Here is a 27,961-nt window from a genome sequence, read left to right as displayed (position 1 = left end):
CAAGTTGTTCCTGAGCAGGGGAGTAACAAGATGAGATGTGTACTCTAGGAGAATTATTTTGGCAACTGCACGAAGGTGGATTGGAGGGGAGAAACTGGAATCCTATGAGGTGACTGTTAAAATCTAGAGATTAAGGGTGGCAAAGGCCTGAGGCAGGATGGTGGCCCTGAGAGTGGAGAAAGAGTAATAGATGTATTGTGAAGGTAAAAATTGGTAAAACTTTGCAACTGATGAAATATAAAGAATGGTGATGGAGGGAGGAGAATCAAGAATGATGTCAATGGTTGCAAACAGGATGGAGGATGGTGTCTCTATGGCAACAGGAAAGTGGAATGATAGAAAACGGATTCCCTTTTGAACACACTGAGTTTGAGGTATCTCTGGGGCATCCAGTTGGAGATTTGAGCTGCCTGGGATTCCTCTACATTGAAATGATCATTGAATTCAGAAATGATCATTGAATTCATGAAAGTCGAAGAAATCTAGGAGAGACAAAAAAAGTCTAGGACTGGGAGGAGGGGTTTTAGACTTGGAGACAAGACTTGGATTTTTAGCCCAATTTACTGTGTGATCCTGGATAAGTCATTTCAATCCTCTATATAAAGGAGTTTGCAATAATTCTTAAATTCAAGTTCAGATCTGACTGTATGATTTTATGAAGAGATTAAGACCTTGCCAAACATGGAGAGTTATGGCTAACATTAACATGTAGTTTTGACGGTGGCAAAGCACTTTACATGTATTTTATTTTTCCTCCCGAGGCAATTGGGATTAAGTGACTTGCCCAGGATCGCACAGCTAGGAAGTGTTAAGTGTCTGAGACCAAATTTGAACTCAGGTCCTCAGGGCTGGTGCTGTCTACTGCCCCATTTAACTGTCCCCATGTATTTTCTAATTTAACCTTCACAATCCTGTGAGATCGGTACTATTATCACCCCACTTTCCAGAGCCTCGAAGAGAAAGTGACTAAAAGAGGTTCAGTGACTTACCTGGAGTGGCTCAGGTACTTCCTGATTCCAATTGTGCTTCCTGATTCCAACTAGCCCACCATTCAGTAGTAGCCTAGTGGATAGCATCTTCAAGAATCCAGGTGATAAGAGGCCATGCTCTCCTCATAAGCCTTCAGGGGCGCCAATGTGGACTCCAGGATGAAAGGACTTCCAGAATGGTGGAAACTCAGATGCCAATTAATGGGCCCCAACTTTGCACTCTTCCAGATTTTTTTTTCCATATTATACCATTTCACACAGTCTTCTGTAACCAAACAGTATTACCTCTTGCTCAAGACTGACCGGCCTCCTCCAGCACTCACACAGGCCTTTATCCACATCTGGAATCCAGCTCAAGATTCAACATGGACCCCCGAGCCTTCAGGGCCATCCCCCCCCCCAACGGTGGAAAGTGCCTCTTCCCCCCATTACCCTTTCTAAGGTTCATCTAAGAACCAGGGAGATTTCCCAAGTTCCTTGAGGGCAGGAACTATTTCATTTCGGCTTCCGAGGTTCCAGTGTCTTGCAAATATACGTGCCCAACGTCTATAGAATTCAATTGAATTATTACAGTAGCATTTTTGAAAGTCTATTTACAAAAAGGAGCATGGCGGACTGGGGGGTTACAATTTAACTGTTGCCTGGAGTCTTTGCAAAAAACAACTAACTTTCATTTCTAGATACCTTCTTGAATGGAGTGGGGGTGGGGGGAGAGACCACAAACATTGTTATAAAATCACAAGTGTGATCCTGGATCTAGGAGCTGGAAGGAATCTGAGAGGCCGGGTAGCCCAATCCACCCCACCCCCATTTTGCAAAGAAGGAAACTGAACCCCCAAACCATGCAATTCCTAGTAAGAGTACAGGTTGGAAATGACGGTGCTTATGTTCAAACCCAGGGGCCTTTCTTGATTCCACAAGGCTGAATTCTTGCCACTTTGTTTCTCTGCCTCCTCTCTACCAAAAAAAAAAAGGGGGGGGGTTTAAGTTCATTTCTCCAAGGCCACACCCCAGTCATTAAAATTACACAGATCCTCAGGCTCTCTTTATTCCCTAGATTTGTTTCTTTGTCTAGGGATACACAGTTTCTCAGAATCAGTAGGTTGCACCAGGCTGGTGAATCACAGCAAGTTTGCATGCCGGGAAACGAGGTTGGTCATCTCACTGTCTCACCTTAGAGAGGTGTGTGTGTGTGTGTGTGTGTGTGTGTGTGTGTGTGTGTGTGTATAAAAGGATATTGCCTGCTGCATCCACGGGCCCACTCACCTTGTTCTCCAGACTTGGCTCCAAATGACTTTTGGCTGTTTCCCAGTCATTTGTCCACCTTCCAAGAACCCAAATTTGCCCTCACTGAGGATTACCAAAAAGTCAATTGTATAAATAAATGTATAAACTCCTAATCATTTGGAAGGAAATGAAAAATAAATGCATTAAAGAATGTGAAGAGCTTACTATGTGCCTGGAATTGTGTTAAACTGAAGAGATACAAATGGAAATGCAAGTCATTGCTCTCCAATCAAGGGAGACACATAAAAAAAGTTTAGTTGCCAAGATGGAAAGACCTGAAAGTCCTGAATGTATGGCACAAAGGCAGATGGTAAAGCCTAGGGATTCACAGGGCAAATGGTAAGGCCAAAGGAACCTTAGCAAAGTAGATGGGAAGGACTGGTGGTCACCCCTCTCACTGGAACAAAACATGGGAGCTTCGCTTTATCTAAGCCATGTTAGCTTTTAAGCAGCTGAGTAGGTTCTGGTGGTCCTAGGGAAGAAGGGTGAAGAAGGAAGGCACCCCAGGAAGTGGTGAAGACAATGCTTACTTGGTTAAGTCTTAGATTGCTTCTCTTAAAACCATTTGCACCAAGTTGGATCCTTCCCCAGGACTCTTTCATTCGTTCTTGAAACAGCTGAGGGAAAACATTCTACTCTTTCCTATAAAGTTGCCAAGACCTGGGCTTAAGGTCTGTGTTTCCTGGGCAACTTTGGGCGATATCACAGGCCCAAGAGATTCAGGTGCTTGGGACTGGACAAAAATAGCCTCAAATCTTGGATCAGAATTGTCCTTCAGGATGATGTCTTTTATAATCAGTGAAAAGTGACGGCTCCTTTGGAATCCCAACATCCCCTATCTACTGGCAGGGTCTAAACAGTCAGATACACTATGCCCCTCCCCTTGAATCAGCCCTCCCAAAAAAGGCATACCCTCCATGCTTGGCTGTGATAGCTGGCAAGGTTTGCTCCTTGAGAGCTGACTCTGACACCTTGGATGTGTCAGGATTTTGTCAGGATCCTGACAAAATTTTTGTCATTGAGAAGGATCAGCTATCAAAAAACAGAGCCTTGAGGCAAATAGATGGTATAGTAGACAGAGCAGGAGACCTGGAGTCGGGAGGATCTGAATTCAAATTCAGTCTCAGACACTTAACACTAGTGACCCTAGGCTAGTCACTGAACCCCAATTACCTTGCAAAAAGAAAGTAGGAAATCCTTCCACTCTCCTCAGAAAAGTGCAACCAGTATCTTGAAATCCCTCTCCCTGAACTTTGAGTTTAAATACAATTTCTGGGCATGTTGGGAGCCAATCACTCCCTTACCTTCCTGAGCTATCAGAAATCAGGCGACAAAGTAGCCATTGACTGCACGCCCACCCACTTCCAAATCTTCCCTGGGCTTGGAGAAGTTGAAGTGAAAGTGAGTATCTGTTCCTGGCCACAAAGGGCAAGGAGAGTGGTGTCTCTGTGTCTGTCTGTCTGTCTGTCTCTCTCTCTCTCTCTCTCTCTCTCTCTCTCTCTCTCTCTCTCTCTCTCTCTCTCTCTCTCTCTCTCTCTCTCTTTTGTGATTTCAAATAATCAGGGCAGGCAGGTACTCCCCACTTGGCCAATTTTAAAAATATACATAATAGCTCCCTCCCTTCCTTTCGACATTCTTGTAAAGATGACTGTTCAAACCATATATGAAAACTTTGAGAAGCTGGGAAGAAGATACTTTTTATATCATTGATACATATATTTGTATACACAGACACAAAATACAAATCTATCTTTTCTCTCTTAGAACTTTCTTTTGCCAAGCTTTTTTTAATCACTTAATCTTGTTCCTGCTTCCCCCAGAAGGTAGGCTGGCATTAATCTGCCCCTTGAAAGGAAGTTACTTTGAATGAGGAAAGTAAAAGTTAATTGACTGATCCAAGATCATTCGATGCAACGAAATCCAAGCTTAGTAAAAGCCTTGTTGCTTTTTGGTTGAACGATAACTCAATAAACATTGAATTAAGCATTATTTACAGAGTCCTTTGCTAGACCTTGGGCGAGACACAAGCTCAGGTGTGACACAGGTTCCTGTCAGGGAGCTTTTCTTTACCTTTCCAGTCACCCAGCCTGCTTTTCATTCTTGGAGTCATCCTTAATTTACCTTTCGCCTTCTACTGCCATATTCCAATCAGCAGCCAGGTGTCCTGACTCTCACTTCCACAACTTCTGTGTCCCCTGAGACACACAAAAGCCCTCTCCCGTCATTCCCTCACTCTTGATCTGGTCCCCATTTTCCGTCCCATCTCTGCAACCTGTCTGCCACACTGCTGCCACTCTGCTTCCCTCAGAGATCTGCTCTGGACTCAGAAGTGGTCAACAGTTCCTTATGGCCTCTCAAATATCATACAGAAGCCCCAGCCTAGGGTGAAAGGTCTCCCATAGTGTGGGAACCCATAAAGGTCTCCCATAGTTCCACCCTGCTTTTTTCCTTCCTTTCATATACATTCATTCTGTTCCAGAACTGATCAGACAGCGATTGCTCTTTAAATGCTCCCTCCAGATTCCTGTACGGGTCATTAGCTTCCTTTAAGGAACAGCTCAGGTGAAACCTCCTAGTGGATCTTGGGGATTTCTCCCTCCCTTCACCTTATTAGTATTCTTTCTCTGTACCCTGCTTCAAGAACATACCTGGTATTTGTTCATTTCCAAATACATCTCCGAATAGGTTGTATTCTTCCCCAGTCCACCTCCGGAGATTTTGGAGCATCCTAAAGGTAGACACAATGCTGGTTCTGACAGTTCCCCCAACACAGAACTGTCCTACTATGTTCAAGTTTGTTGAAGAACCCCTTCAGAGGGTTTCCTAGGTTTCATTGGGACAACTAGGTTCAAAACAGCCTCGGGGAGGGAAGGACCCCCCTTCCCTCTCCCCGTTGGCCCTCTTCTTCAGAAACATACAATGCAGAGATTTAGAAAATGTGTTAGGTATCAACCACAGCTTGATTAGCAATCTCTAACAGATGAACCAAGAGTTAAAAGAAAAGACCAGATATCATTTTGCTGTTTTAACTACTTTATCTGTGTCCTTAAGAGGAAGTAGGGAGTAGGGAGCTGGCCTTAGAACCAAGTTCTTCTGAGGTGCTGGCTCACCTGGACCCTGGACATTTAAATCCCTTAACCTCTCAATATTCTAGGCAATTGTCCACGACCAGGTGTTAGAAAGGAGACTCCCTCAGAAGAAGGAATTTCCTTTGCAGAATTTTACTCTGTGTGTGTGTGTGTGTGTTGTGTATACACCTTTGAAATCAAAAGTTCAGTCCCTATCTCTCAGCCTTTGTATGAATATCATCCCTCAGTTTGGATTGGAATTAGTCCCAGTCCCCCTTCCCTCCCTCTCCCTGCTGCTTGCTGGTCTTTCCCAAGGTTTCAGCTAAGCCCCAGGCCTTTATCTGATCCTTTTCCTGTTCCACTTTCACCAGAACGTTTTAAATCTGATTGAAGAAGAAGAGTCCACAGGACTGCTACTGATCAAAGTCGACAGCTTCTCCATATGGTCTCTAGTTGACCAGCTAAACAACATGATACCTTGACACCCACGGTTGTTTTTTGTTTTTATTAAAGCTTTTTATTTACAAAGCATTTACATGGGTAATTTTTCCAACATTGACCGTTGCATGACCTTTTGTTGCAAATTTTCCCCTCCTTCCCCCCACCCCCTCCTTTATCTGACAGGTAGTCCTGTACATGTTAAATATGATGAAATACATGTTAGATCCAATATGTGTATACATATTTATACAGCTATCTGGTTGTGCAAGAAAAATCAGCTCAAGAGACACCCAGGGTTTTCTGATGAGAATTGGACAAGAAAGAAAAAGCTGATTTTTAAAATATATTCTATATATTCTTTACCAAGTTCCTTTTTAGAAATAGTTGTGGGGCAACTAGAGGGTACAACGGATAGAACACCAGTCCTGGAGTCAGGATTTCAAATTCCACCTCCGACACTTACTAGCTTTGTGACTCCGGGCAAGTCACTTCGCCCTGATGGCCTCTGGGAAGGGGAATAGTTGAAAATCTAGGAAGAAGGTGGTAGAAGAAATAGGCTGTCTGGTGCAGTAGATAGGACTGGCACCTGGAGTCAGGAGAACTGAGTTTGTTACTTGTTCACAGCCAGATCGCAAGCTCTGGGGATTTTAGTTTCATCTGTAAAAGGTGGGGAGCTCAATCACCTCTCTGAATCAAATGGGCCTGTGAATAATTTCTTCCAGCCCTGCTGGTGAGATCGTCAGTGGTAGGGGCGGTTAGCAGAGGAACTGATAAAGATGAATCCCGAGGCAGGCAGGGAAAAGGCACTGATAGAGATCAGTTTAGCTCCTACCCTCTGGAGAAGTTGTCCAGTCAGAAATCCAAGTGATATCAAATCCCAGAAACCCTCCCTCTGGAGTACTCTCAACCAGTCTCGACCTTGCTGTGCCCTTCAGAAATCCCAGTCATGTCCCTGAGGTTAAATTCCCCCTCTAAAATCTATGTTAGGGGCCATCCCTCTGGCTGCTCCTTCCTTTGGGTCAGTTTGCAACAGTGCTTGCTTCGTGTTATCTTTCCACTTCCTCTTCCCCCGTGATATCTTGCCACGTGGGACTAACTCCACTATGTTTCTCAACCCCACTTCTCCTCCTTGTAGCTAACTAATGCTTTCGGATCACTAAGTCCGTTTCAGGAGTTAGGCTGCCAGCTAAGGGCCCGTCCCAACCCCATGGGGTGCTCCCTTTCTATTGAGTTCCACTGAGGAACTTGTCTTTCATATGTTCTCTCAACTCCATTTTAGATTTACCACTCCTGGTGTCTATTGTATCCCTTCCCTTTGTAACCTGTTCCCCTAATCTGCCAAAGAGAAGGGCCCTGGTGAATTCTTTCGGTGACTGAACCCCAACTTTTAGTGTCTACGAGACCCCCCCATATCATCTTCCATCACTCCCAATGAGAGCATCTCCATGGACAAACATCTCCACTCAGTCACTGAGAGAACCTTGAGGAACACCTAACTTTTCAGATTCTTTCCTCAAGATTGTTCTGGGACCCCTCTTCCTCCCGCAGAATGACTGGATTTAATAATTAGCTGGATTATCAAAGTATCCCAGGATACCTCCAGGGAATAGGGTGGGCCAGGAGTCAAGACCTGAATTCAAATGTAGCCTCATTTGAACCCAGTGACCCTGGGCAAGTCACTTCATCCTAATTGCCTCAATTTCCTCATCTGTAAGATGAGCCCAAGGAGTCGGGAAAACGCTCCAGTGTCTTCAGAGCCATGAAAAGTCAGTCTGGGACTGAATCACAACCTGAAGTCATGCTAACAGAGGAAATGAGACTTGCCCATGTCTGTATGTATGGAGGGCAAGCCGCCGGCAGGCAGGCCCGGGCCTCGGTCTTCATCTTGCCAGCCCTGCCACGCGCCACATCCGCATAGACGTTTAAAAATAAAACTCCAATATGCTGAATCACGGCCATACTCCTGCAAGCCTTCCAGCAGGTTCAGGTACATGCCCGGCTCAGTGACGGAAATCTAAGCACAGGCCGTGGCTCCAAGTGGCGGCTCCAGGTTCTCCCTGGAGAACACTTGTAACCTCAGATGTCACTGGAGAAGACAGGGGGACCTTAATAGGGGTGAGCACGTCAGCATTTGGAGAATCCCCAGGGCCCAAGACATCTATGCAGCTTGAGGGGAGGGTGGGAAGGAAGGGGGGGGAGCATCTGTTGAGTGCCTACTATGTGCTAGGTCAAGCAGTTTGGAAATATTACCTCATTTGATTCTCGCAACAGCCTGGGTGGTAGGGGCCGTTATTATTCCGAGGTACCTTTGAGGAAACTGAGGCAGGCAGCAGGGAAACGACAGGGCCTAAGCTGTTTGAAAATGTTCCGAGTTGGCCATCGCTGAAAGGTGACTTGGAAGGACTAAGGAGACAGTTTGGTGCTCAGAACAGGACGGCGCTTTGGCCAGGGTCACACAGCTAGCAAGCATCGGGGTGGGAATAGAAGCCAGGTCTAGTCCAAGGCCTCGAGGAAGGCCCCCGCTGACACTACCAGGAGCAAGTCTCCTCCACACACCCCCACCCCCTCCCAGCCCGGCGGGGTACCTCAGTCTCTTTATCTGAGATAGTGGCGTCCCATGACCCAGAGGTCCCCTCCAGAGCTAAACGAGCCCATGCATTGGGGAGGATCTAGTCCAAAGCCGCCTTTGACAGAAGTGGAATTGAAGTCTTCGTCCCCAGAGCCACAAAGTTTGGGTTCAAAGACCATCTCTCTGCCTTGCTGTTTGGGTGATCTTGGACAAGTCATTTACCTTGTCCGGACCTCAGTTTCCTCGTCTGTAAAATAGGTCAGACCGCACGAGCTTTTTTTTGATCCCTTCCCATTACAGCCTCCAGTGCAATGAGCGGCTCCGGGACTGGCCAAGGAAGGACTGGGACACCACCGGGACCTCTGCCCAAGCACTGGCTGCCCGGAGGAAGCGTCCTGTCCCACCCCCTCCTTCCCAGGCGTTTCCTAGCTCGATTCGGGTCCCCCCGGCTGGCCAGTCCCACGCCGCGGGGGGCGGCCCACCAAGGCCATTGTGCGGGGGTGGCCGGGGCCGCCCGCCCCCAGCGGCACCTCCCCGGCCTGGGGGGTGCCGGGACTTGTAGTCCGAGGCCGCCCCCCGGCCCCCGCGCCTGCCAGCGGGAGGACTCCAGGTCCCATCGGGCGGTGCGGCGACGGCTCTGGTCAGAGGGGCGGGGAGGGGAGGGAAGGGGAGGGCGGAGGAGGGACCGGCCCCGGCTCTTTAAATCCTTTAAAGGGCTGTTCAAAGGGACGGCGGCTGAGAGCTGCGCTTGGGGGGTCCGGCGGCCGGTAAGGGGGCTGGGTTGGGGGGAGCCCGAGCTCGGTCCGCCCGCGGGGAGATGCCCAGCTTCAGTCCCAACTCCTCATCCCAGCCCACCCCCGCCTCCTGCCCTGGTCCTCCCTTCCCATGCGCTGGAGCTCTTGGGGGAGCAGCTTGGCTCCCCGCAGAGAGGCTCGGCTCGGCTCCCTGAAGCCCGGGGAGGTCGCGACGGGAAGGAACTTTGCTCGGGGGCTGCGCGCTCGGCTCGGCGGACAGGGCTCCGCCCGGAACCGGGGGTCCCACGGTCATCGGCAGGCCGAGCTTCTGGCTGGGGTGCGAAGGGCGGGCTTCTTCGCAGTGCCCGCCCCCGGCCGCCCGCCGCTCGGTCCGATCGTACCTCCGTCCCCACCTGACTCGCCCAGCGTCCTCGCTCAGCCCCCAGGCTTGGCCTTCCCGGGCCTTTGTTAGCGGGGGGCCCCTGGCCGCCGGCCGGCCGGGTCCGCTGCCCCGGGACAGAGCCTCCGCTGGCCCCGGGCTGGCCTTGACCCTCGGCCCAAAGCGGGGCCGTTTCCAGCTGTTGCGGCCCGCCGGCCGGGGCCCCCCGTTAGGAGTGGGGGGGGGCGTTTGGGGGAGCTGCGGGATGCCGAGAGGAACGTGCACAGTATGTGGGCTCGGCTCATCCCGGAGGCTCAGCCTGTTCCATTGGCCAGGCTACCCCCCCACCTGCTGTTCCGGCACAGTCCCTTGACCTACTTCATCCTTCTCTCCCCCAGGCTGATGCTTGTGGTCGAAGTGTCCTGAAGTAGCTGGGCCCCCTGCTTCACCCACTTCTGATCCTGCCCCCCCTCCCCTTCCCCACCCTGGCTCCCCTCCCTCATGACCGCCTGGGTCATCCTCCCTGTCAGCCTCTCAGCTTTCTCCATCACTGGCATATGGATTGTGTGAGTACGGGAAGGGGAGAAACAAGGGGAGGGGAGGAGGAGAGACACGAGTGGGTGAGAGGAGGCTGGCCGGGGGAAGGGGGAGATGGGCCGGGACCGGGGAGGAACAGGAATCGGGCAGGCCAGAACAGCTCGCTCCCACACACAAGGTCCCTTGTCCTGCTGTAGATTCTGGTGCTGGGACTCAGGACCGCTCGGGGTGTCTCCATAGCCTGGCCTCGTGCCTGGGCACAAATTCCTAACTACCCGCCACTCTTGGGACCAACTGGCACCAGTGGCACTAGGCGGGACGGAACCGCAGTTGTGGGAGAGCGGGGACCCAGCGGGATTGGCCTGAGCCACAGGCTTTGGGATCACTCCCCATGGTGTCTGACTCCAGAGGAGGGGGCTGGATGGATGGCGGGGTGAGGCAGGTGCAGAGGGCAAGGGGGGGGCCGGAGCTTAGGGAACAGAGCGGGTGATGCCCTCTGCCCTTGCAGGTATGCCATGGCAGTGATGAACCACCATGTGTGTCCTGTGGAGAACTGGTATGGAGAACAGTCCTGGCACCCTCCTTCTAAAGGCTTCCTCCATCTCTGCTCCTTTTTTGGGCTCAGGGGCTGGCAGCAGTCAGATGGCGACCCTGGGCCTTACTGCTGTGCTCTGATTTTGGCATCACCCACCCTTTCCCCAGGCATGGCACCTCGCCTACCTTCCCTGTCTCCCACCCAATCCCCCTTCTTCCTTTTGAGGCCCTTTTCCCCTGCTGGTTTCTTTCAAGGATAGTGGCGAGAAAGGGACTCTTCTCTGCTTTTGGTGAGGGAGGGCTCGCTGGGGGAGGGCCTGGAGAAGGCATACTCTAACCAGGCCCCAGGTGAAGGAGACGGGCTGCAGAGAATCCACTTTGCCCCAGTCTGCTCCCTGTCCCACCTCCCTCCCAGGTCCTACAACGAGTCCTGCTCCACCGACCCCGACATACAGGGTGGTCCCAAGAGTTGCTGCACGCTGGAGGACATCCCCCTGATCAGGTGAGGCCCCCAAGGGGGGCAGGGTGCAGGCCAGGAAGAGCCCCTCCCTGTGTGCCCCACCACAGCCTCCACTGCCATCAAGTCCCAAGCAGTGCCAGAGCATCTCCAGTCCCCAAGAAAGCTGCCTGCCGCTGTCCAGCCTGGGCCTGCCTTTAGCATGAGCCCTCCCCTTTATCCCAGCTTTCAGAGGGGCCTCAAGTCATTGAGGGGAGTTGCCTGCCCGGATAATGGGAGACGGGGTGGGGAAGCTCACCTGCCTGTGCTGACTGCCTTTGTCTCTCCCCTTACCTTATTCCCCTTTTCCAGTAAATGTGGCACATACCCCCCTGAGAGCTGCCTCTTCAGCCTCATAGGCAACGTGGGCGCTTTCATGGGTAAGTGCCTCCCTTTGCATTCCTTTCCTATCCATCTGTGACCCCTCTTTTCCCCTCTGGGTCCCCACTAAAAAGAAAAGCATGTGAGGAAGGGCCAGAGCCCCTGTCCCGAGGGAGCCATTCTAGGCCACATCTGCTGCTACTTTGGTCACCATCAGGTGACCTGAACTGTGGCTCAGACTTGTGAAGAAACGCACTGGCGGGAGGGGGGAGGGAAGTTTTCCTCTTATTCCACAAAGGCTAAAGGCCGACTCTGCTTATTCCTCTGCTCCTTACTTCCAGCCTGACTTAAGTCCAAGAAAGGGTTTATTATCAACTACTCAATCAAGGGTTTATCATCAACTATTCACTCTACTCCAGAGCTATCTAAAAAGCCTTCAAGCGGGAGCCCCTGGCTGGACTCGGGCTTCTGCTCCCACCTCCCGGAGAGGGTCGGGCCGGCCCCTTCCTCGGGGCCCGGGGGCAGTGTTCCCACTTCCTGAGGCACCGTGTTGTATCTGGCGGAAGGAGCCCTGTATCCCTTTGGGAGTAGGCTCCGTATCTCCGAACCGGGAGGCACAGTCAGTGCCTGAGAGATAGCTGCTCCGTCCCTCAGCGCCCTTCCCTTCTCTTCCACAGTGGCCTTGGTCTGCCTTCTCCGCTATGGCCAGCTGCTGGAGCAGAGTCACCGGTCCTGGGTTAACACCATGGCTCTCATCACGGGCTGCTTCAATGCCGCTGGCCTGGTGGTAGTTGGCAACTTCCAGGTGAGACGGCTCTGCGAGCCTCGGCCCCACCTGCTGCCCCAACCATCCTCGGGAACCCGGGGGCGGGCGGGCGGAGCCATCACCGGCTGGGCAGGGTGGCGTTGGTCAGCACCTTCTCTACTGGCCCAGGTGGATCATGCCAAGTCTCTGCACTACATCGGGGCGGGCGTCGCCTTCCCCGCGGGCCTCCTCTTCGTCTGTCTCCACTGTGCTCTCTCCTACCATGGTGCTGCCGCTCCCCTGGACTTCGCCATGGCCCACTTCCGCGCTGTGCTCGCCGTTATTGCCTTTGTGGCCCTGGTTCTCAGTATCCTTTGTGGGGCCCGTCCCCGGAGGGCGAGGGCAATCCCAGACAAGGTGGCCAGTTTGGGAGGCCCTGGGGGATCGCCCCAACAATTCTGGCGGGCAGATGGTGTTTGTCGTTACTCAGTGCTGGGGCAAAGAAGAAAGGGGTTCCCCCAGGGGAGGCGGGGAGCGGTCGGGGCCGTCCCCACCTGCCCGCTTGGATTCCTTAGCCTCGGCCACAGGTGGTATCTTCTTCATCCATGAGAGCTCGCAGCTCCAGCACGTGGCTGCTCTGTCCGAATGGGTCTTTGTCATCGACATCCTCGTTTTCTACGGCACTTTCAGTTACGAGTTCGGGGCGGTGTCCACCGAAACCCTGGTGGCTGCCTTCCAGCCGGCCCCCAGCAGAGCCTGCAAGTCTCCAGGGAGCAGCAGCACTTCCACTCACCTCAACTGCACACCAGAGAGTATTGCCATGATCTAAGCACGGAGGGAGGTCAGTGGGGGACAGCTGAGGCCCCCCACTGGCCCCGGGCCTCCAGCTTCCTTGAGTTTCTTTTGTACCAAAAAGATTTTTTTTTAAGAAAAAAGTATTACTGATGGGGTGCATCCTCCCTTTGGAGGACCCCCCCATCCTGTCCTCAACTTGACACCTGTGCCATGAAGAGCAGCGACCCCTGCTGGCTGCCTGGGGGCCAGCACTAAGTCTGCTCAATCCCAGCATTCTTATTTTCAGTGTTTTTTGTTTTGTTTTTGTTTTTGTTTTGTTTTTTTTAAACACTCCCTATCCTCATCTGTTCACCAATCCAGCCCTTAAGGTGCCTTCTGCTCCCCACTGGTTCTGAGACCAGGCCACTGGAGTCTTTCTGCAGGAATTCTGGGGGCTGGGACAGCAAAGGGTATAGGAAGGAGGCAGCTAGTGGAGCCCCGGCCCCCAGCTTCCATCTGCTCCGACTTCCTTCCCTTTGCTCCTCCCTGCTTCCCTTAGGGCAAATAACCCAGCAGAATCACACGGATATTTTAGTACTTTTTTATATCGATTAAAAATCTAACTCTTGATTGTTTGGCCAGCTGTCTTGAAGAACCGAGTGTCTAGCCGTGGGAAGGGCTTTTCCTGGGATCCAAGAATGAGGAAAACCAGAATGTCCCACTTTGGGAAGGATGTTGCCTAGGGAGCAATGGGAACACAAGAGGGGTGCCGGAGGGGGTGGCTCCAAAGGGGAGAAGTAACTACAGGGCTGGGGGGCAGAGCTGGGAACAATGGCAGGAAGTTGGGGAGGCAGATTCAGTCAGGAAAAGTATAATTTAAGCAATTCAGAAGTGCAGTGAGGTCCTGTCCCCACATATTTTGAGATCTCCATTATTCCTTGTGGGGATCTTGTTCAGGTTGGAGTCCCCAGAATGAGAGCACATCCCAGTCTGAAGTTGTGAGCAGGCTGTTTGGGAAGGTTTACCCCCTAAGTGAACTGCCTACCAATGATTCCTTAAGGACACCATTTCCTACTCTGAGCTTATATGGCAAGGAATAAGGCTCTTTCCATAACCCTTCTCTGGGGATTCGTGACTTGGGCTAGGTGCCCCTGGGACTGCCCTTTGACCAGGGGCTTTTATCTTCTCCCATCTGGGCTGAATCTTCCCCATGGGAGCCAGTTCTCCAAAAGCCCACCATTCCATCCCACCTACGCTCCCACCATTAGCAGGTGCAATGAAAGCAGTGTGTCCAGTTGCCCAGAGCACAGATCCTGTGTCAGGTGCTCTGCTCAGGGTGAGGAAACAGTTTAATTGACATGAGGAAAAATGTTGGGAGAGAAAAAGGAAGCCCATCATGTATACATGGCTCCATGGAGGTATTCAAGTCGATGCTGCTGCTGTTGACGCCGAGCCTACAGGAGAAAAGTAGGAAGTGGTGAGGGGAATCCCACCTGATTCAAATGAGGTCTCCCAGAAGATAAAGAGGAGGGATGGTTACCCAATCTCAAAGTAGCAAAGTCAAATATCAACTAGAAGTCTTGATTTTTTTAGGCCAGTGCTTTCTGTAGCACACACCCCCTCTCCATGGGTGAAATAATCCCCTCCGAGGGTCAGGTCAGTAATGCCCGGGTCTCCTACTTTCCTTCTCTGTTCTTACCTTATCTTTCTTATACTCCTCATACTCTTCATTGTCTGTGGGCAGCTCACATCTGCACAGCGGGCAGGAGTTGGTCTAGATAAACAGTGGGAGTGATCATTCAATTGGATAAGTGTTTGTTAAGTACCAGGGACTGTGCTACAGGTAACTGGGCTACAAAAACAGTTCCTGTCCTTGCTTGGATGGGAACACCTTATACACAAAAATAAATACCAAGTGATTAGCAACTGGCAGGACTAGGAAAAGCCTCATGTAGGAGGCAGCCTTGGAACAAACTGAGGATGCTAAGAGGTATAAAAGAAGAGGGGAAGCATCTTAAGCAAGTGAGGACTTCTGGGTTCCTTTTCTACTTTTCTCCCCTGATTTCAGTTTTTTGGGTTATGTCTCATAATTGTGGCTTTCATCCTTGACATTTCAAGAAGGGCAGGAACGAAACTTTCCTCTATGGATATGTGCAGTAAACAAATGGTGGGGAGAAATGCATCCGAGAGAGAGAGAAGGCGGGGGATAGATTGGGCAGAAGTCTCAGGTACCTTGCCCAGCCACGGGAGAATACAATCTGAATGGAAGAGGTGCTGGCAGGGCATCTCCAGGGCAGTCTGTTCCTCCTCAAACTCCAGAAGGCACACGGGGCACTTCAGACCTTTATCTGGGGAAAAAGCTCTTCTTAGCTTCCACATAAGCTCCCACCTTACCGCCTCTCCCCCACCCAAAATCCATCCCAGCACTGCGGCCTCAAAAGCAGCCTGCTCTCCTTGCACTTAGGGGAATTTTTTGATTCAAATTTCCTTCCAAGTCAACTAAAAGCCAGGAGTACTCAAGGGGAAGGAAGAGGAGTCTGAATTGGCTGCAGAAGTAACTGGAAGGTGGCTGGAAATGGAAAGGGATTGGCTGGAGGCCCCTCACCAGCCTGGGCCCCTGTGATGATGGCTTTTGGCAGGCTCTGGACAGCTCTCTTGGCAGCAGGTGGGGGCAGTCGATGGTCCCAGTCTGTGAAGTCTGCAGAGGCTAGCTCAATGTCCATCCCATTGAACAGTGTCCTGGGAAAGGGGTTTGGGGGCAGGGAAAGAGCTGTTAGATCACGGTAATAATAATCCCTCTTTCTTGGCACTCTTACCCATAGAATTTCTAACTCCAGGACCCTGATGTCTCTAAAGCCTCTAAAGTCTTAGCCTAGGACTTTCTACTTCAATAACTGCTTCCTTGGTGCCCCTGTCCCCCCTAGGAACTGGTGCGCTGATGATTCCCTCTGCTGGTCCCAAGAGCCTTCTGGGATCCCTGAAGAATATATGGATCATCCCTTCCTCAGAGTCCCGAGTCACGCCCCCTCCCATCCCTCCTGACCCGAGGATAGCTCCCTCTCTCATCCCTCTGGAACCCAGAGCAGCTCCCCCTCCCATCCCTCCAGAACCCAGGGCAGCACCCCCTCCCATCCCTCCTGAGACTCGAATAGCTCCCCCTCCCATCCCTCCTGAGACTCGAATAGCACCCCCTCCCATCCCTCCGGAACCCCGGATAATCCCCCTTCCCATCCCTCCAGAGCCTCTGATAGCGCCTCCTCCCATCCCTCCAGAGCTCCGGATAACGCCCCCGCCCATCCCTCCAGAGCCTCCGATAGCGCCCCCTCCCATCCCTCCAGAGCCTCCGATAGCGCCCCCTCCCATCCCTCCAGAGCCTCCGATAGCGCCCCCTCCCATCCCTCCAGAGCCTCCGATAGCGCCCCCTCCCATCCCTCCAGAGCCTCCGATAGCGCCCCCTCCCATCCCTCCAGAGCCTCCGATAGCGCCCCCTCCCATCCCTCCAGAGCCTCCGATAGCGCCCCCTCCCATCCCTCCAGAGCCTCCGATAGCGCCCCCTCCCATCCCTCCAGAGCCTCCGATAGCGCCCCCTCCCATCCCTCCAGAGCCTCCGATAGCGCCCCCTCCCATCCCTCCAGAGCCTCCGATAGCGCCCCCTCCCATCCCTCCAGAGCCTCCGATAGCGCCCCCTCCCATCCCTCCAGAGCCTCCGATAGCGCCCCCTCCCATCCCTCCAGAGCCTCCGATAGCGCCCCCTCCCATCCCTCCAGAGCCTCCGATAGCGCCCCCTCCCATCCCTCCAGAGCCTCCGATAGCGCCCCCTCCCATCCCTCCAGAGCCTCCGATAGCGCCCCCTCCCATCCCTCCAGAGCTCCGGATAATGCCCCCGCCCATCCCTTCAGATCCCCAGATAGCCCCCCCTCCCATCCCCCCCCCCGCGTACCGTGCCAACTCCAGGAGCGCATTCTGCCGATACTGTTCCTCCGGCACTCCCGGCTCACAGTCGTGCTCCTCAAAATAGGACGCCATGGCAACCGTGAATCCTAGCCGGCGAGCGACCCCTGACGCTATGATGCTGCACTAAAAAATCCCTCCCTTCTCGCGCCACTCTGGCCAATGGGAGAACCACCTCCGTCCCGAACGTCCAATCAGAACCACGATAAGGGCTCCACGCCCTGCCGGGACTATGAGATCCCGGAAACCCCAACGATACTTTTCTATTGGTTTTTGTGAATCAGGTGGTGTAAAGCTCGAGCCAATGAAGGCTTCCCGCGAATTTAGGTTTTCATTGGTTGCTACCCGGAGGAGGCGGAGCCAGGGCGGGTTTCAGGTCGGGGCTGGGCCCGCCTCTGTTGGCTCAGTGCTGCCCCCAGCCGTCCGAGCTCTTCTCCCACAACCCTGTGGCCACTTAGCCTTGGAGACTGGGCTTCAGTCTCATCGCCTCCAGGAGGATTGCCTTTGTGGACCGGGGCCATTCCTGGGTCATACTTTGCTTCTCTCACTTCATCGTATTTAGCATCGAACCCATCATTGGATGGATTGATGGATACTGATTGGTGGATACTGAAACGGGGTGCAGGGTCCCAAAGTGGCATTTCTGGGCTTTGAACCCTGAGCCTCGGACCCCAACCTGCCCTTGAGGACTGGGGTAGTCCTCCTTCCGAGCTTATAGCAGCCTCAGCACAGGCCTGGCACATAGTAGGCACTACCTAAATGCCGGGCTTTCACACCCCACCCCAATTCCGGCCAAGAGGACCCCACTAAGTTCTGAGGCAGTGGTGAGGGGCACCATGCTCCCTGAAGCACCTTCCCCCCCCAGGCTCTTTTTGCTTTACCATATGCCTTTCATAAAATCAGATTTCTCGTCCCACCCGGCTGAAATCCCAGCCTGTCCAGGCCTCTGACATTTATCTAATGGTTGATCCACCCTGGCAGCTCTGGGTCTGTTCCCTGATTGTCTCCCACAAATAATGATGCATTCTCTCTCCCACTCTCCACCCAAGGGTTGCCAGAGAAGGATGCCCTTGCCTGATCTGCCTCCCGGAAGAATGTTTTGGGTGGAATTGAGGGAGAAAGAAAATATGATGATTAGAACAAAAATAATTGCCTGTATTTGTCCAGTGGGTTAAACTTTGGGAACAAACTTTAGGGTCCCTTCTCTCCTGTTCATATTTTATAGAAGAGTAAAGGAATAGCTGAGGAGCAAGAGGCTCAGAAAAGGGGGAAGATCAGGGTTTAAGAAGTTGGAATGGGGCTGCTAGGGCCAGGGAAGGAGCCTCTTTATGCCCAATACATGGGGGTCAAACCAGATTAAAATATAGTAGGAAACTGGTTAACAAATTGGAATACAATAAAAATCTAAATATCATATTTTAAAGCCAAGTTGATATGTAGTCATCAAGGGTCCTTATGTACTGCTTCATGACTCCCATTTCTACTTGAGCTGCCCAGTGTAAAGGGCCTCCAAAACTTTCTGGAGGATCATAACTTTAGACGAGTGAGAGACCTTAGCGGCTATTTAATTCAACCTTCCCATTTGGGACTTGGCCAAGATCAGGAGAGTGATAAGCATTGGGATGAGCTTTGCATCCAGGTTCTCTGATTCCTGGGTAGGTTGTCTCCAGCATGAGAAGCAAGGGGAAAAAACTCTGGAGGTAGGGAGTGAACAATGAACATTACTGGTAAAATCCATCTAAATTAAGATATCCTATGTATACATATATTGTATTTAACTTATACTTTGACATATTTTACATGTATTGGTCAACCTGCCATGTGGGGGAGGGGATGGGGAAAGGAGGGGAAAATTTGGAACAGAAGGTTTAGCAAGGGTCAATGCTGAAAAATTGCCCATGCATATAACTTGTAAATAAAAAGCTACAATAAAAAAATTAATTAAGATGTCCTTTGAGAATGGGAAATACATTTCCTAACCAATCTGTCACCCACCCCACCCCCCAGATAGGGAACCTCCCCAGAGCACTTCACACAGAATGAGGATTCCTTTTACCCTACAGGGGTTTTTATTCAGCTCTATGTAGCAAGGGGTGATTTAGCTTGTACTCCTGGGGGTGGGGGTCAGCGTGCAAGGGTACAACTGGTGGAACCAAGCCCACCAAAGAGGGCTCCCCAGGGTTTCTTCAACTCCAGCACCAACCAGTGTTCCTTAGTGGGACCCAGTGGTTGGGCGGGGCTGGCTTCTCTTTCCCCATGATCCACTTTAGTCTCCTGGTCTTGGATCGAAGCCCCAACCTTTGGCCGTGGCCCCCTGATGCCACGCTGCCGGGTTATGAAGATTCACAGGACGCTCCGTGGTAGCCACAATAATCCACTTCAAGAGGGGCAGCATTAAGGCCGTGATGATCAGACCCAAGAAGAGGCGGCATCGGATGTTGCCATCCAAGTCTGCCCAAGGCTGTTTCAGGGCCAGGGCCTTGTTGGCCCTAGCAAAAGCATTCTGGAACGGCAGGAGCCAACAAGGGTTTGTTAATATGGATTGGAGAGGTATTCGAATCACCCAAACCCTTTCCCTCTGAAGCCTCCAAGGCAGCCCTTCTGTCCCCAGCAATTCTCCCTCAGTTCCCAGACCCACCTTCCTCTTAGAATCTTGAGCTGGGGGAGACGAGATTGGACCTGAATAAGAATCCTCCCATGACAGGAAACTTACTGCCTCACAAGCAACTCACTCTACCCTTGCAGAGGGATACTTCTTTCATTTTTCATCTCCCGTTGCCCACCCATCTCCAGCTCACTCTCTAACTTGTGTTGGTTAGACCCTTCTCCTCCTATCTTCTTGGAAGGGTTCCATCTCTGGCACAGGACTGGTCCACTTCTTGTTCATCTCCCAATACTGTACTGAGCAATTAGGACCAAATCCCCTTTACCCTAACTGACCTTCCTCAGCAAGCCTCATTACTCTTACTGATCCTCTTCCCCCTCTGTTTTTAAGAACTCCCAACTCCATAGGTCTTCAGCAGCCTCAGAACCTCACCCCGATAGCAGCACAGCCCAAATGGAGGGGTGAGATACTGAGGTTCCTGCCCACCACACCATCGTCCTAGGGAGCCCCACCCTACTCAAACCCAGGGATCCCACATTCCCTTCTCCCATCCCCCCTAACCCTCAGTACAGACCTGGTCTGAGAGGAGACGTTCCCTCCTTTCAGCAGGATCCAGGCACATCTCTGGATCCTTCCCTGACTGGCAAGAAGGCCCACGTTAACTCGGGTCCTCGTGGAACCCTCTTTCCCATACACCCAGATCTGCCATGGAACCTTCTGGTGAACTTGGGGGACTGGAGTTCTTGGGGGGGAGGACATGACCTGGGCCCTTCCACTTCCTTGGAATCATTAAAAATGGTCAGAGTGAAGAGGACCATAGGACCAAGACAATCATCCTTCCCCCCTCCCCCCAGGGAGGGTGAGGCTGCATGGCTTGCTCCACTCTCATGTCTACACTGCAGTTTAGGAGAACACCTCCATGGGACAACCTAGGTCTGGCAGCAGGGGATACTCATTCCCCCAAGGCCAGCCCTACCTTTTCTCTCCTGTAATCTTCATAGTCCTCATTGTCTGTAGGCAGCTCATATCTGCACAGAGGGCAACTGTTGGTCTGGGAAGACAGAGTGGGGATGAAGATGGTTCAGGGTCCATTTCTCCTTCACCTCTCTCCCCACCTCGGAGGTTTAACCTCATGTTTAGAAGAAAGCTTCTTTTGCTCATCCCCGACAGCCAGGATCTATGGGCAGGGCCAACATATGCTAACGGGGCTGGGCACCAGGGTGGGATGGGAAGCTGTGGATACCTTGCCTAGCCAGGGCACGATGCAGTCTGAATGAAATAGATGCTCACAGGGCATCTCCAGGGCAGTCTGCTCCTCCTCAAACTCCAGAAGACATACAGGGCATTTGACACCTGCATCTGTGAGGGGAAGTCCATGGGATCAAGACCTGCTTCCTCCACCTGTCCACCCCCATCCCTCCCAGTGTTGCCTCCTCAAAGGCAGGTCAGTCACTCATTTGAATGTTTTTTGTTCACCCAGCCTGGTCTGAAAGATTGAACGGGGAGTTGGTTGCATGCTGGGTAGAGGAAGAAGGGGAGGGAATAATGTTAGTTCCATAAAGGTCAAACAGGTAACAGGGAAGTGTCAAAGATGAGAGAGGGCTGGGGGGAAGGAGGCCCCTCACCAGCCTGGGCCCCTGTGATGGTGGATTTTGGCAGGTTCTCCACGGCTCTCCTGGCAGCAGGGGGAGGAAGTCGGTTTTCCCAGCTAAAGAGCTCACCTGTTGGCAGCTCAATGCCCATCCCATTGAAAAGTGTCCTGGGCAGAAAGAAAGTCCCCAAATATACCAATAGATTCATGGCACTGTTTTTGTATCTTTGTGAAAGCGGATGATTGGAGACCAAGTCCATGGGGTGGAAAATGACCGAGTAATGGCTCATGAATGAAACAGGACATGCTCTGTGAGGAATGACCATCACGAATATAGAGAAACATGGTGGGACTGGCATCGAGAGATGCAGAAAGAAGAAAATCGGGGAAACGATAAGCACAATAATCACACAAAGGTAAAAGAAGCCAACTCTAAAACAGCAGGGAGGTCTGCTGAATCTCCATGACCATCTCACTTCCAGGGGATTGCTGAAGGCACGCCTCTCTCCTCTCAGTCTGGGAGGGGGGAAACGTATCCATGGGGACAGAATGTGGCTGATCCCTGGTCAGAAACCTCTTTTCCCCGGGCTTTGCCCAAGTGTGCTTTTTGGTTGTAGAGTAAGTTTAATGGAGGAGTGGGTGGAAATGAACATGATAGAAAAACGAGGACAAAAAAAAAAAAAAAGTTCACTGCCAAGATGGTTGAGTCATACCAGAGCAGTGAAAACCCAAACCCCAATAATCGCGACTCCCGGCACCCCTTTTCCCAGATAAAATCTCAGCCTTGGGTCTTCTGGGAGACTGGATCCTTCCCCCAGCCAACCCAGCCCTCCAGATGCCGCACCTCTGCCTCCCACAACGCCCTTCTCGGGACACTTCCACACAAACCCCAAACAGCCTCTCCCCTCTCCTAAGCTCCCAACGTAATTCCCCCTTCCCTTGCCCATTCTAGCCGGAGACCCCGTTTGGCCCCCGGGGTCATAGGTCCTGTTCCAGCCCCTTTTGGGGATCAGCACCCCCCCAATAATTTCCTGCTCCCCAATAGCAGGTTATGTCCCCATTCCATAAATCAGCCCCTACCTAAATAACCCCCAGTTGCTGACTCCCAATTAACTGCTCTCTCCACACTCACAGACACTCACCCCCCCCTCAGACACGCCCCCAATGCACACGCCTCCTTTGCACACAATCCCCCGGAGGAACCCGGACTAGGCAGCCCCGCCCCGCCCCTCAATAACCTCTAACCCGGTGGTCCCCCAGGAAGGCCTCGTCTCTCCGGGCAAGGAAAACCCGAGCGATTCTCCACCCAGCAGCCCCCGGACACTCTTCCCCCGCCCCCATCAGCCCCGGTTGCGCTAGAGAGACCACCGCGGGTAATCCCTAGCCTGGAAAACATGACCCCCCCCCATAATCCCCCATTTCCGAACAAGAAAACCCCATTCTAGGCAGCCCCCGGATAATCCCTCACTCTTTGGACTTGGAAACCCCGGATTACCCCCTTCTCTCGACTGGACAGCCCCGGATAATCCCTATTTTTAGACTGGACAGCCCCGGATAATCCCCTATTCTCAGACTGGACAGCCCCGGATAATCCCTATCTTTAGACTAGGCTAGCCCCCGGATAATCCGCATCCCCAGACTAGGCTAGCCCCCGGATAATCCGTATCCCCAGACTGGGCAGCCCCGGATAATCCCTATCTTTAGACTAGGCTAGCCCCCGGATAATCCCTATCTTTAGACTAGGCTAGCCCCCGGATAATCCGTATCCCCAGACTGGACAGCCCCGGATAATCCCTATCTTTAGACTAGGCTAGCCCCCAGATAATCCGTATCCCCAGACTAGGCTAGCCCCCGGATAATCCGTATCCCCAGACTAGGCTAGCCCCAGGATAATCCGTATCCCCAGACTGGACAGCCCCGGATAATCCCTATCTTTAGACTAGGCTAGCCCCCGGATAATCCGTATCCCCAGACTAGGCTAGCCCCCGGATAATCCGTATCCCCAGACTGGGCAGCCCCGGATAATCCGTATCCCCAGACTGGGCAGCCCCGGATAATCCGTATCCCCGGACTAGGGAACCCCGGATCATCCCCGCCCCGCCCCCACCCCCAGGTCTCCGGGCGAGGGGCCTCCGCAGCCCCGTCCGGCCCCGCACTAGGCAGGCGGCCCCGGCTAATCCCCGCCCCGCCAAGGCGGGCCCGGATAATCCCCAGAGACGGCCAGCCCCGCCCACCGCGCCAGATGCAGCAGCTCGTTCTGCCAGTACTGCTCTTCGTCCATCTCCTCTGGGAAGTTCTCCATGGCGGCGGCGGCGGCGGCGGCGGCGGGGACCGCAGCGACAGGCCCCTCTGGCCCGGCTCAGGCCCAGGTGCAGCCCACAGCCCCACCCAGCCCAGTCTGCAGCAGCTGACTCAGCGCTCCCGCGACCACCCTCCCCGCCGGCCCCTGCCCCGCAGAGCTGGCCAATGGAAGGCCGCGCTCCCGCGGCCGGACCAATCAGCGCCGGGCAGGGCGGGCGTAGAGGGCCGTCGGGCTGCGGCCGCGAAAGGAATCCTCGGTCCCGTGCTCCCATTGGCTTTTGGAGGTCAGATGACCCGAGTGTTTTTTTTAAGGCAGCGGCCGCGGCCCGGGTTTCTCATAGGGCCGAGGTCTCCGGGCGGGGCTCCTGGCCAAGGAGAAGGCGCGATGATTGGGGCTCGGGGGGGGGCGGGGCCCGAGGTTTGACAGCTGGGGATGGAAGGCACAGCGGCGAGCCCCCGCAGAGCAGCGCGGTTCCGCCCCGCCCCGGGGGCTCCGGCCGGCCTGGCCCGCTCTCCTCAGGCCCGAACCGGGCCCCTCTGAATACGCGCCTGCGCGCGTGCGTGAGTCAGTGCCAAAAAAAAAAAAAAAAAAAAAAATCAGTGCTTGAATGCGCGAACAACTGAAGGAAAAGCGCTATTCTGGGAACCCATCAGGTGGTGAACGGTCTTGAGCCCATTTCATATCCGGAAAGACTGAGGATCTCTGACTCAAGCACGTGACACTTGCCTTCACCTTTTTGAAGAGCAGAACTAGAAGTCAGGCAGATAATGAGCATTTATTGAGTGCCTACTGTATACCAGGCGCTGTACTAAACAGTGGGGGTGGGGCAGAAGATAGAGCAGTGGCCCGGAGTCAATAAGACCTGAATTCAAATCCAGCCACAGTGTTTACTAGCTGTGGTATCCTGAGCCTCTAACTTAGCCTCAGTTTCTTAACTGTTAAATGGGGATAATGAATGTCAGACCTACCTAATGCTCAGAGTGAGCACAAATTCGGCAGCACACATACAGCTGAGGCAGTCGGGGTAAGTGACTTGCCCAGGGTCCCACAGCCGGGAAGTGCTAAGTGTCTGAGGCCGGATTCGAACTCGGGTCCTCCTGACTTCGGGGCTGCATAGGACATTAATGGAAACGTCACTTCAGAAGATGCAGTAAGAACCTTACTGTTTCTTCCCAAGGACTTCACTTATCCAAAGACCGCGTTGGATTTGCAACCGAAAGCTTTGTTTTGTGTCTCTGCCTTTAGAATTTGAGCATCTTAAGAGCATCAACTGCCTTACCTATTTTGTTTTTTTTTTTTTATTTGAAATTATTCTTTTTTTTAGAAAACAATAATATCTTTTTATTTGCAGGTTATATGCATGGGTGATTTTACAGCATCGACAATTGCCAAACTTTTTTTTTCCAATTTTCCCCTCCTTCCCCCCACCCCCTCCCTAGACAGCAGGATGACCAGTAGATGTTAAATATATTAAAGTATAAATTAGACACACAATTTGTGCACCTTACCTTACCTATTTGCACCTCCAGCTCTTATTTAGCACACGGTGAGTTATTCACAATTTCCTTTTCATTCATTCAATAAAGCCTGGAAAAAGAGCCTAGAGCAATAGAGCAGGGCACAAAAAAGCAGATTTAGACTTGAAATTGGAAAGATCTTCCTAAAAGAGATTCAAAATAGGAGATAACCAGAGCTATATTTATTGTCTGCTATATGTAAGGATGGCCAGGTGGCTCAGTGGGAAGAGATGACTTCAGGTTTTTTCTGCCTCCAACTCCAGTGATTTATTCACTATCCCACTGTCAAATGGGCTATTGTTGCCATTGTTTTCATTCATTTATTTGGTTTTTCTTTTTATTTGTATAAAATATATTTGTATATTCGATATTTGTATAAAATATCGAATAAATAGTCATTAAATAGAGTCTGGAGAATCCCAGTTCAGATTCAGCCTCACTGTGTGACTCTAGGCAAGTCACTTCATCATGTTTGCCTCAGTTTCCTCATCGGTGAAATGAGTTGGAGAAGGTAATGGCAAACCACTCCAGCATCTCTGCCAAGAAAACCCCAAATGGGGTCAGGGACGGTTGGGCTTGACTGAAAACGCCTAAACAAGAGTCCAATGTCACTCCAAGGGTAAAATTCTAGGTTACTGGAAAGATTATGGTTGCCTCAATAAAAAAGGGCAAGTTTGAGAATACTGGGGGACACGCAGTTGGAGGCGTCCAGTAGGCAGCTGGGAATGTGATCCTGGAACTTAAGGAGAGAACTGGCTCTTTCTGATTGTGTGAAACAAAGCACTCAGGGTCCTAACAGGTGATGATTAAACTTAGCTCCCTTTGGCCTTCCAAGATCCCCACAGTCACTCAATCTGATCTGGGCCAGCCCTGTCTATTCAGTGCACCCTCTCAGCAGGTTTCAGAAATTCACTCAGTGTAGACTGGTCCAAAGGCAAAATAGTCCTCTCTCCCCCAGTCAGGGCCAAGGAGAAAATAGTCCCCCAGTCAAGGAGTGTTTATTAGGCACTTAATGTATGTCAAGCCCTATGCTAAGTCCTGGGAGATACAAATAAAGACAAAATAAAAAGCAGCTTTGTCCTCGAGGAACATACAGTTGCAAAGGGGGACCCCCTCAACTACAAGCTCCTTGGTTGAAGAAGATAAATGGCCGCTGGCACTATCAGCCCCAAGGGAGAATTGGTCAGCCCCTCACTGGAACCCATTTGGTATTCTCTGGGCTGTCTTAGGCGGTTCTTCTGGGGGGGTTCAATACACAAGCCTTCTGCCCAAACTTTCTTTCCTATGATCTCCCAGCCTTTTCAAAGAACAAGGAACGGGACTATCCTTTTTCCTCCTGCTCAGCTAGCTTCTTCCTTGCCCAAGTGAAGTCGCTGTATTACTCATTCACTGGGAGAAAATTTGACACTTTCTACTGCTACTGTTCTTTGCAGGGTTCTACTGGGGTCCGGCTGCATCTACCCAAACCATTGGCTCAGCAAGGGCCTCTGTGGGGGAAGGAGTCACTCCACTGATCCAGGATTGTCTCCCCATTAGTCACATGTACTCTATAAAGTTGACATCAATAAATATTCTCCTGAAGTCTACTGTCAGACTTTTGGAGGATAGTTTATGTCCGCTATTCTTACTATACTCCTTCCAAAAATTTTTTTACCCTTTTTAAAAAGTGAATTAGGTCGATCTGTCTAATTGATTTCAAGTTATCATGGAGTGGGAATTAGTAAATGCTGGTGGGGGCTTACTGGTTTAGGACTCCTCCCCACCCCTCAGTGCTTACCCTAGAGTACTAACGAGATATAGTAGCCCATGCTGGGAACCCCACTCTTTAGGGAGAGTGAGTACGAGTTGGGATAATCACCTCAGGACATGGTCTGCAAGAGAAAAAGCTTTCTTCACTTACCACGGATTTGTATTTCCTTCTTTGTTGACCATTCCCAAAGGAGGATCGCCACCCCAGGGACCATCTTTACAACTGGATGATTGGTGAGGGTTGTGTTAAGGTCTCCTCTCAGAGTACTTGTGACTTTGCTGCTTTATAATCTTTCTTACCTCTTCTCTGGCAGTATTCATTAGCAGTGCGAGAAGATAAAAATATGAAAAAGGAACTTGTGGGTGATCCCAGTTTAGCTGCTTTCTTCTCTCTCTCTCTTTTTTTTTTTTTTTTTTTTTTTTTTTTATTATTTAATAGCCTTTTATTTACAGGTTATATGTATGGGTAACTTTACAGCATTGACAACTGCCAAACCTCTTGTTCCAATTTTTCACCTCTTACCCCCCCACCCCCTCCCCCAGATGGCAGGATGGCCAGTAGATGTTAAATATATTAAAATATAAATTAGATACACAATAAGTATACATGACCAAAACGTTATTTTGCTGTACAAAAAGAATCAGACTCTGAAATATTGTACAATTAGCTTGTGAAGGAAATCAAAAATGCAGGTGGGCATAAATATAGGGATTGGGAATTCAATGTAATGGTTTTTAGTCATCTCCCAGAGTTCTTTCTCTGGGTGTAGCTGGTTCAGTTCATTACTGCTCCATTGGAAATGATTTGGTTCATCTCCTTGCTGAGGATGGCCTGGTCCATCAGAACTGGTCATCATCTAGTATTGTTGTTGAAGTATATAATGATCTCCTGGTCCTGCTCATTTCACTCAGCATCAGTTCGTGTAAGTCTCTCCAGGCCTTTCTGAAATCATCCTGTTGGTCATTTCTTACAGAACAGTAATATTCCATAATATTCATCTACCACAATTTATTCAGCCATTCTCCAACTGATGGACATCCATTCAGTTTCCAGTTTTTAGCCACTACAAAGAGGGCTGCCACAAACATTCATAGCTGCTTTCTTCTCTATCTTCTTCCTTATTGCCACTTTCACCAAAAAAAAATGTCCTTAAATCAAAAGCCCTACTTTAACACCTCAGGCTCCTGGACAGTTGTGCCTTCCTTCATCAGTTTCCTCTTTAACCTTTGTTCTAGCAATGGGTTTCATAGAGGTAGTCTGGGAAGGTCGTCTTCTGCCAAAGAGGGATACAAGTAGTTTTCAATTTGTAAAAGTTAGATTGAACAGAGGATGGAGAAACATCTCCCATGGCACCAGCAAAGTGTTCCAATT

General features: G+C 51.4%; 3 protein-coding genes across 3 annotated transcripts; 1 reads left to right on the top strand and 2 right to left on the bottom strand.

Annotated features, from left to right (window-relative positions):
* The first annotated feature begins 9,034 nt into the window (after positions 1 to 9,034).
* Positions 9,035 to 13,504, top strand: TMEM150A (transmembrane protein 150A). Its single transcript, XM_031949782.1, has 8 exons — positions 9,035 to 9,121; positions 9,866 to 10,033; positions 10,513 to 10,560; positions 10,954 to 11,040; positions 11,347 to 11,414; positions 12,033 to 12,160; positions 12,290 to 12,467; positions 12,688 to 13,504. Exons 2-8 carry the CDS (start codon positions 9,969 to 9,971, stop codon positions 12,927 to 12,929), a joined length of 816 nt encoding a protein of 271 aa, XP_031805642.1. The 5' UTR covers positions 9,035 to 9,121; positions 9,866 to 9,968; the 3' UTR covers positions 12,930 to 13,504.
* A 660-nt stretch (positions 13,505 to 14,164) lies between these two features.
* RNF181 (ring finger protein 181) lies at positions 14,165 to 16,985 on the bottom strand. Its single transcript, XM_003758638.3, has 5 exons — positions 16,815 to 16,985; positions 15,480 to 15,613; positions 15,107 to 15,222; positions 14,574 to 14,648; positions 14,165 to 14,328 (listed from the first exon to the last, which is right to left on the bottom strand). The coding sequence occupies exons 1-5, from the start codon at positions 16,898 to 16,900 to the stop codon at positions 14,269 to 14,271; spliced, it is 471 nt and encodes a 156-aa protein (XP_003758686.1). The 5' UTR covers positions 16,901 to 16,985; the 3' UTR covers positions 14,165 to 14,268.
* A 1,880-nt stretch (positions 16,986 to 18,865) lies between these two features.
* On the bottom strand, positions 18,866 to 23,439 carry LOC100934231 (E3 ubiquitin-protein ligase RNF181). The gene is made up of 6 exons (XM_003758640.4): positions 23,256 to 23,439; positions 21,056 to 21,189; positions 20,674 to 20,789; positions 20,407 to 20,481; positions 20,005 to 20,070; positions 18,866 to 19,328 (listed from the first exon to the last, which is right to left on the bottom strand). The coding sequence occupies exons 1-6, from the start codon at positions 23,321 to 23,323 to the stop codon at positions 19,092 to 19,094; spliced, it is 696 nt and encodes a 231-aa protein (XP_003758688.2). The 5' UTR covers positions 23,324 to 23,439; the 3' UTR covers positions 18,866 to 19,091.
* Between the last annotated feature and the right edge of the window lie 4,522 nt (positions 23,440 to 27,961).

The sequence above is a fragment of the Sarcophilus harrisii genome, chromosome 2 (assembly GCF_902635505.1).
Source record: "Sarcophilus harrisii chromosome 2, mSarHar1.11, whole genome shotgun sequence".
Lineage (NCBI taxonomy): Eukaryota > Metazoa > Chordata > Mammalia > Dasyuromorphia > Dasyuridae > Sarcophilus > Sarcophilus harrisii.
This window is presented reverse-complemented; position numbering and strand designations above follow the sequence as displayed.

What these genes read in the sequence shown, in the direction of transcription:
- RNF181 (XM_003758638.3), bottom strand. Translation starts at nt 16,900, where the DNA reads ATGGCGTCCTATTTTGAGGAGCACGACTGTGAGCCGGGAGTGCCGGAG. An exon ending in GCGCTCCTGGAGTTGGCACG is followed by an intron (nt 15,614 to 16,814) that starts GTACGCGGGGGG and finishes CCCCTTTCCCAG; the next exon opens with GACACTGTTCAATGGGATGG. An exon ending in CATCACAGGGGCCCAGGCTG is followed by an intron (nt 15,223 to 15,479) that starts GTGAGGGGCCTC and finishes CTTTTTCCCCAG; the next exon opens with ATAAAGGTCTGAAGTGCCCC.
- TMEM150A (XM_031949782.1), top strand. Translation starts at nt 9,969, where the DNA reads ATGACCGCCTGGGTCATCCTCCCTGTCAGCCTCTCAGCTTTCTCCATC. An exon ending in GAGGACATCCCCCTGATCAG is followed by an intron (nt 11,041 to 11,346) that starts GTGAGGCCCCCA and finishes CCCCTTTTCCAG; the next exon opens with TAAATGTGGCACATACCCCC. An exon ending in CTTTGTGGCCCTGGTTCTCA is followed by an intron (nt 12,468 to 12,687) that starts GTATCCTTTGTG and finishes CCTCGGCCACAG; the next exon opens with GTGGTATCTTCTTCATCCAT.
- LOC100934231 (XM_003758640.4), bottom strand. Translation starts at nt 23,323, where the DNA reads ATGGAGAACTTCCCAGAGGAGATGGACGAAGAGCAGTACTGGCAGAAC. An exon ending in CATCACAGGGGCCCAGGCTG is followed by an intron (nt 20,790 to 21,055) that starts GTGAGGGGCCTC and finishes TTCCCCTCACAG; the next exon opens with ATGCAGGTGTCAAATGCCCT. An exon ending in TCGTGCCCTGGCTAGGCAAG is followed by an intron (nt 20,482 to 20,673) that starts GTATCCACAGCT and finishes CTGTCTTCCCAG; the next exon opens with ACCAACAGTTGCCCTCTGTG.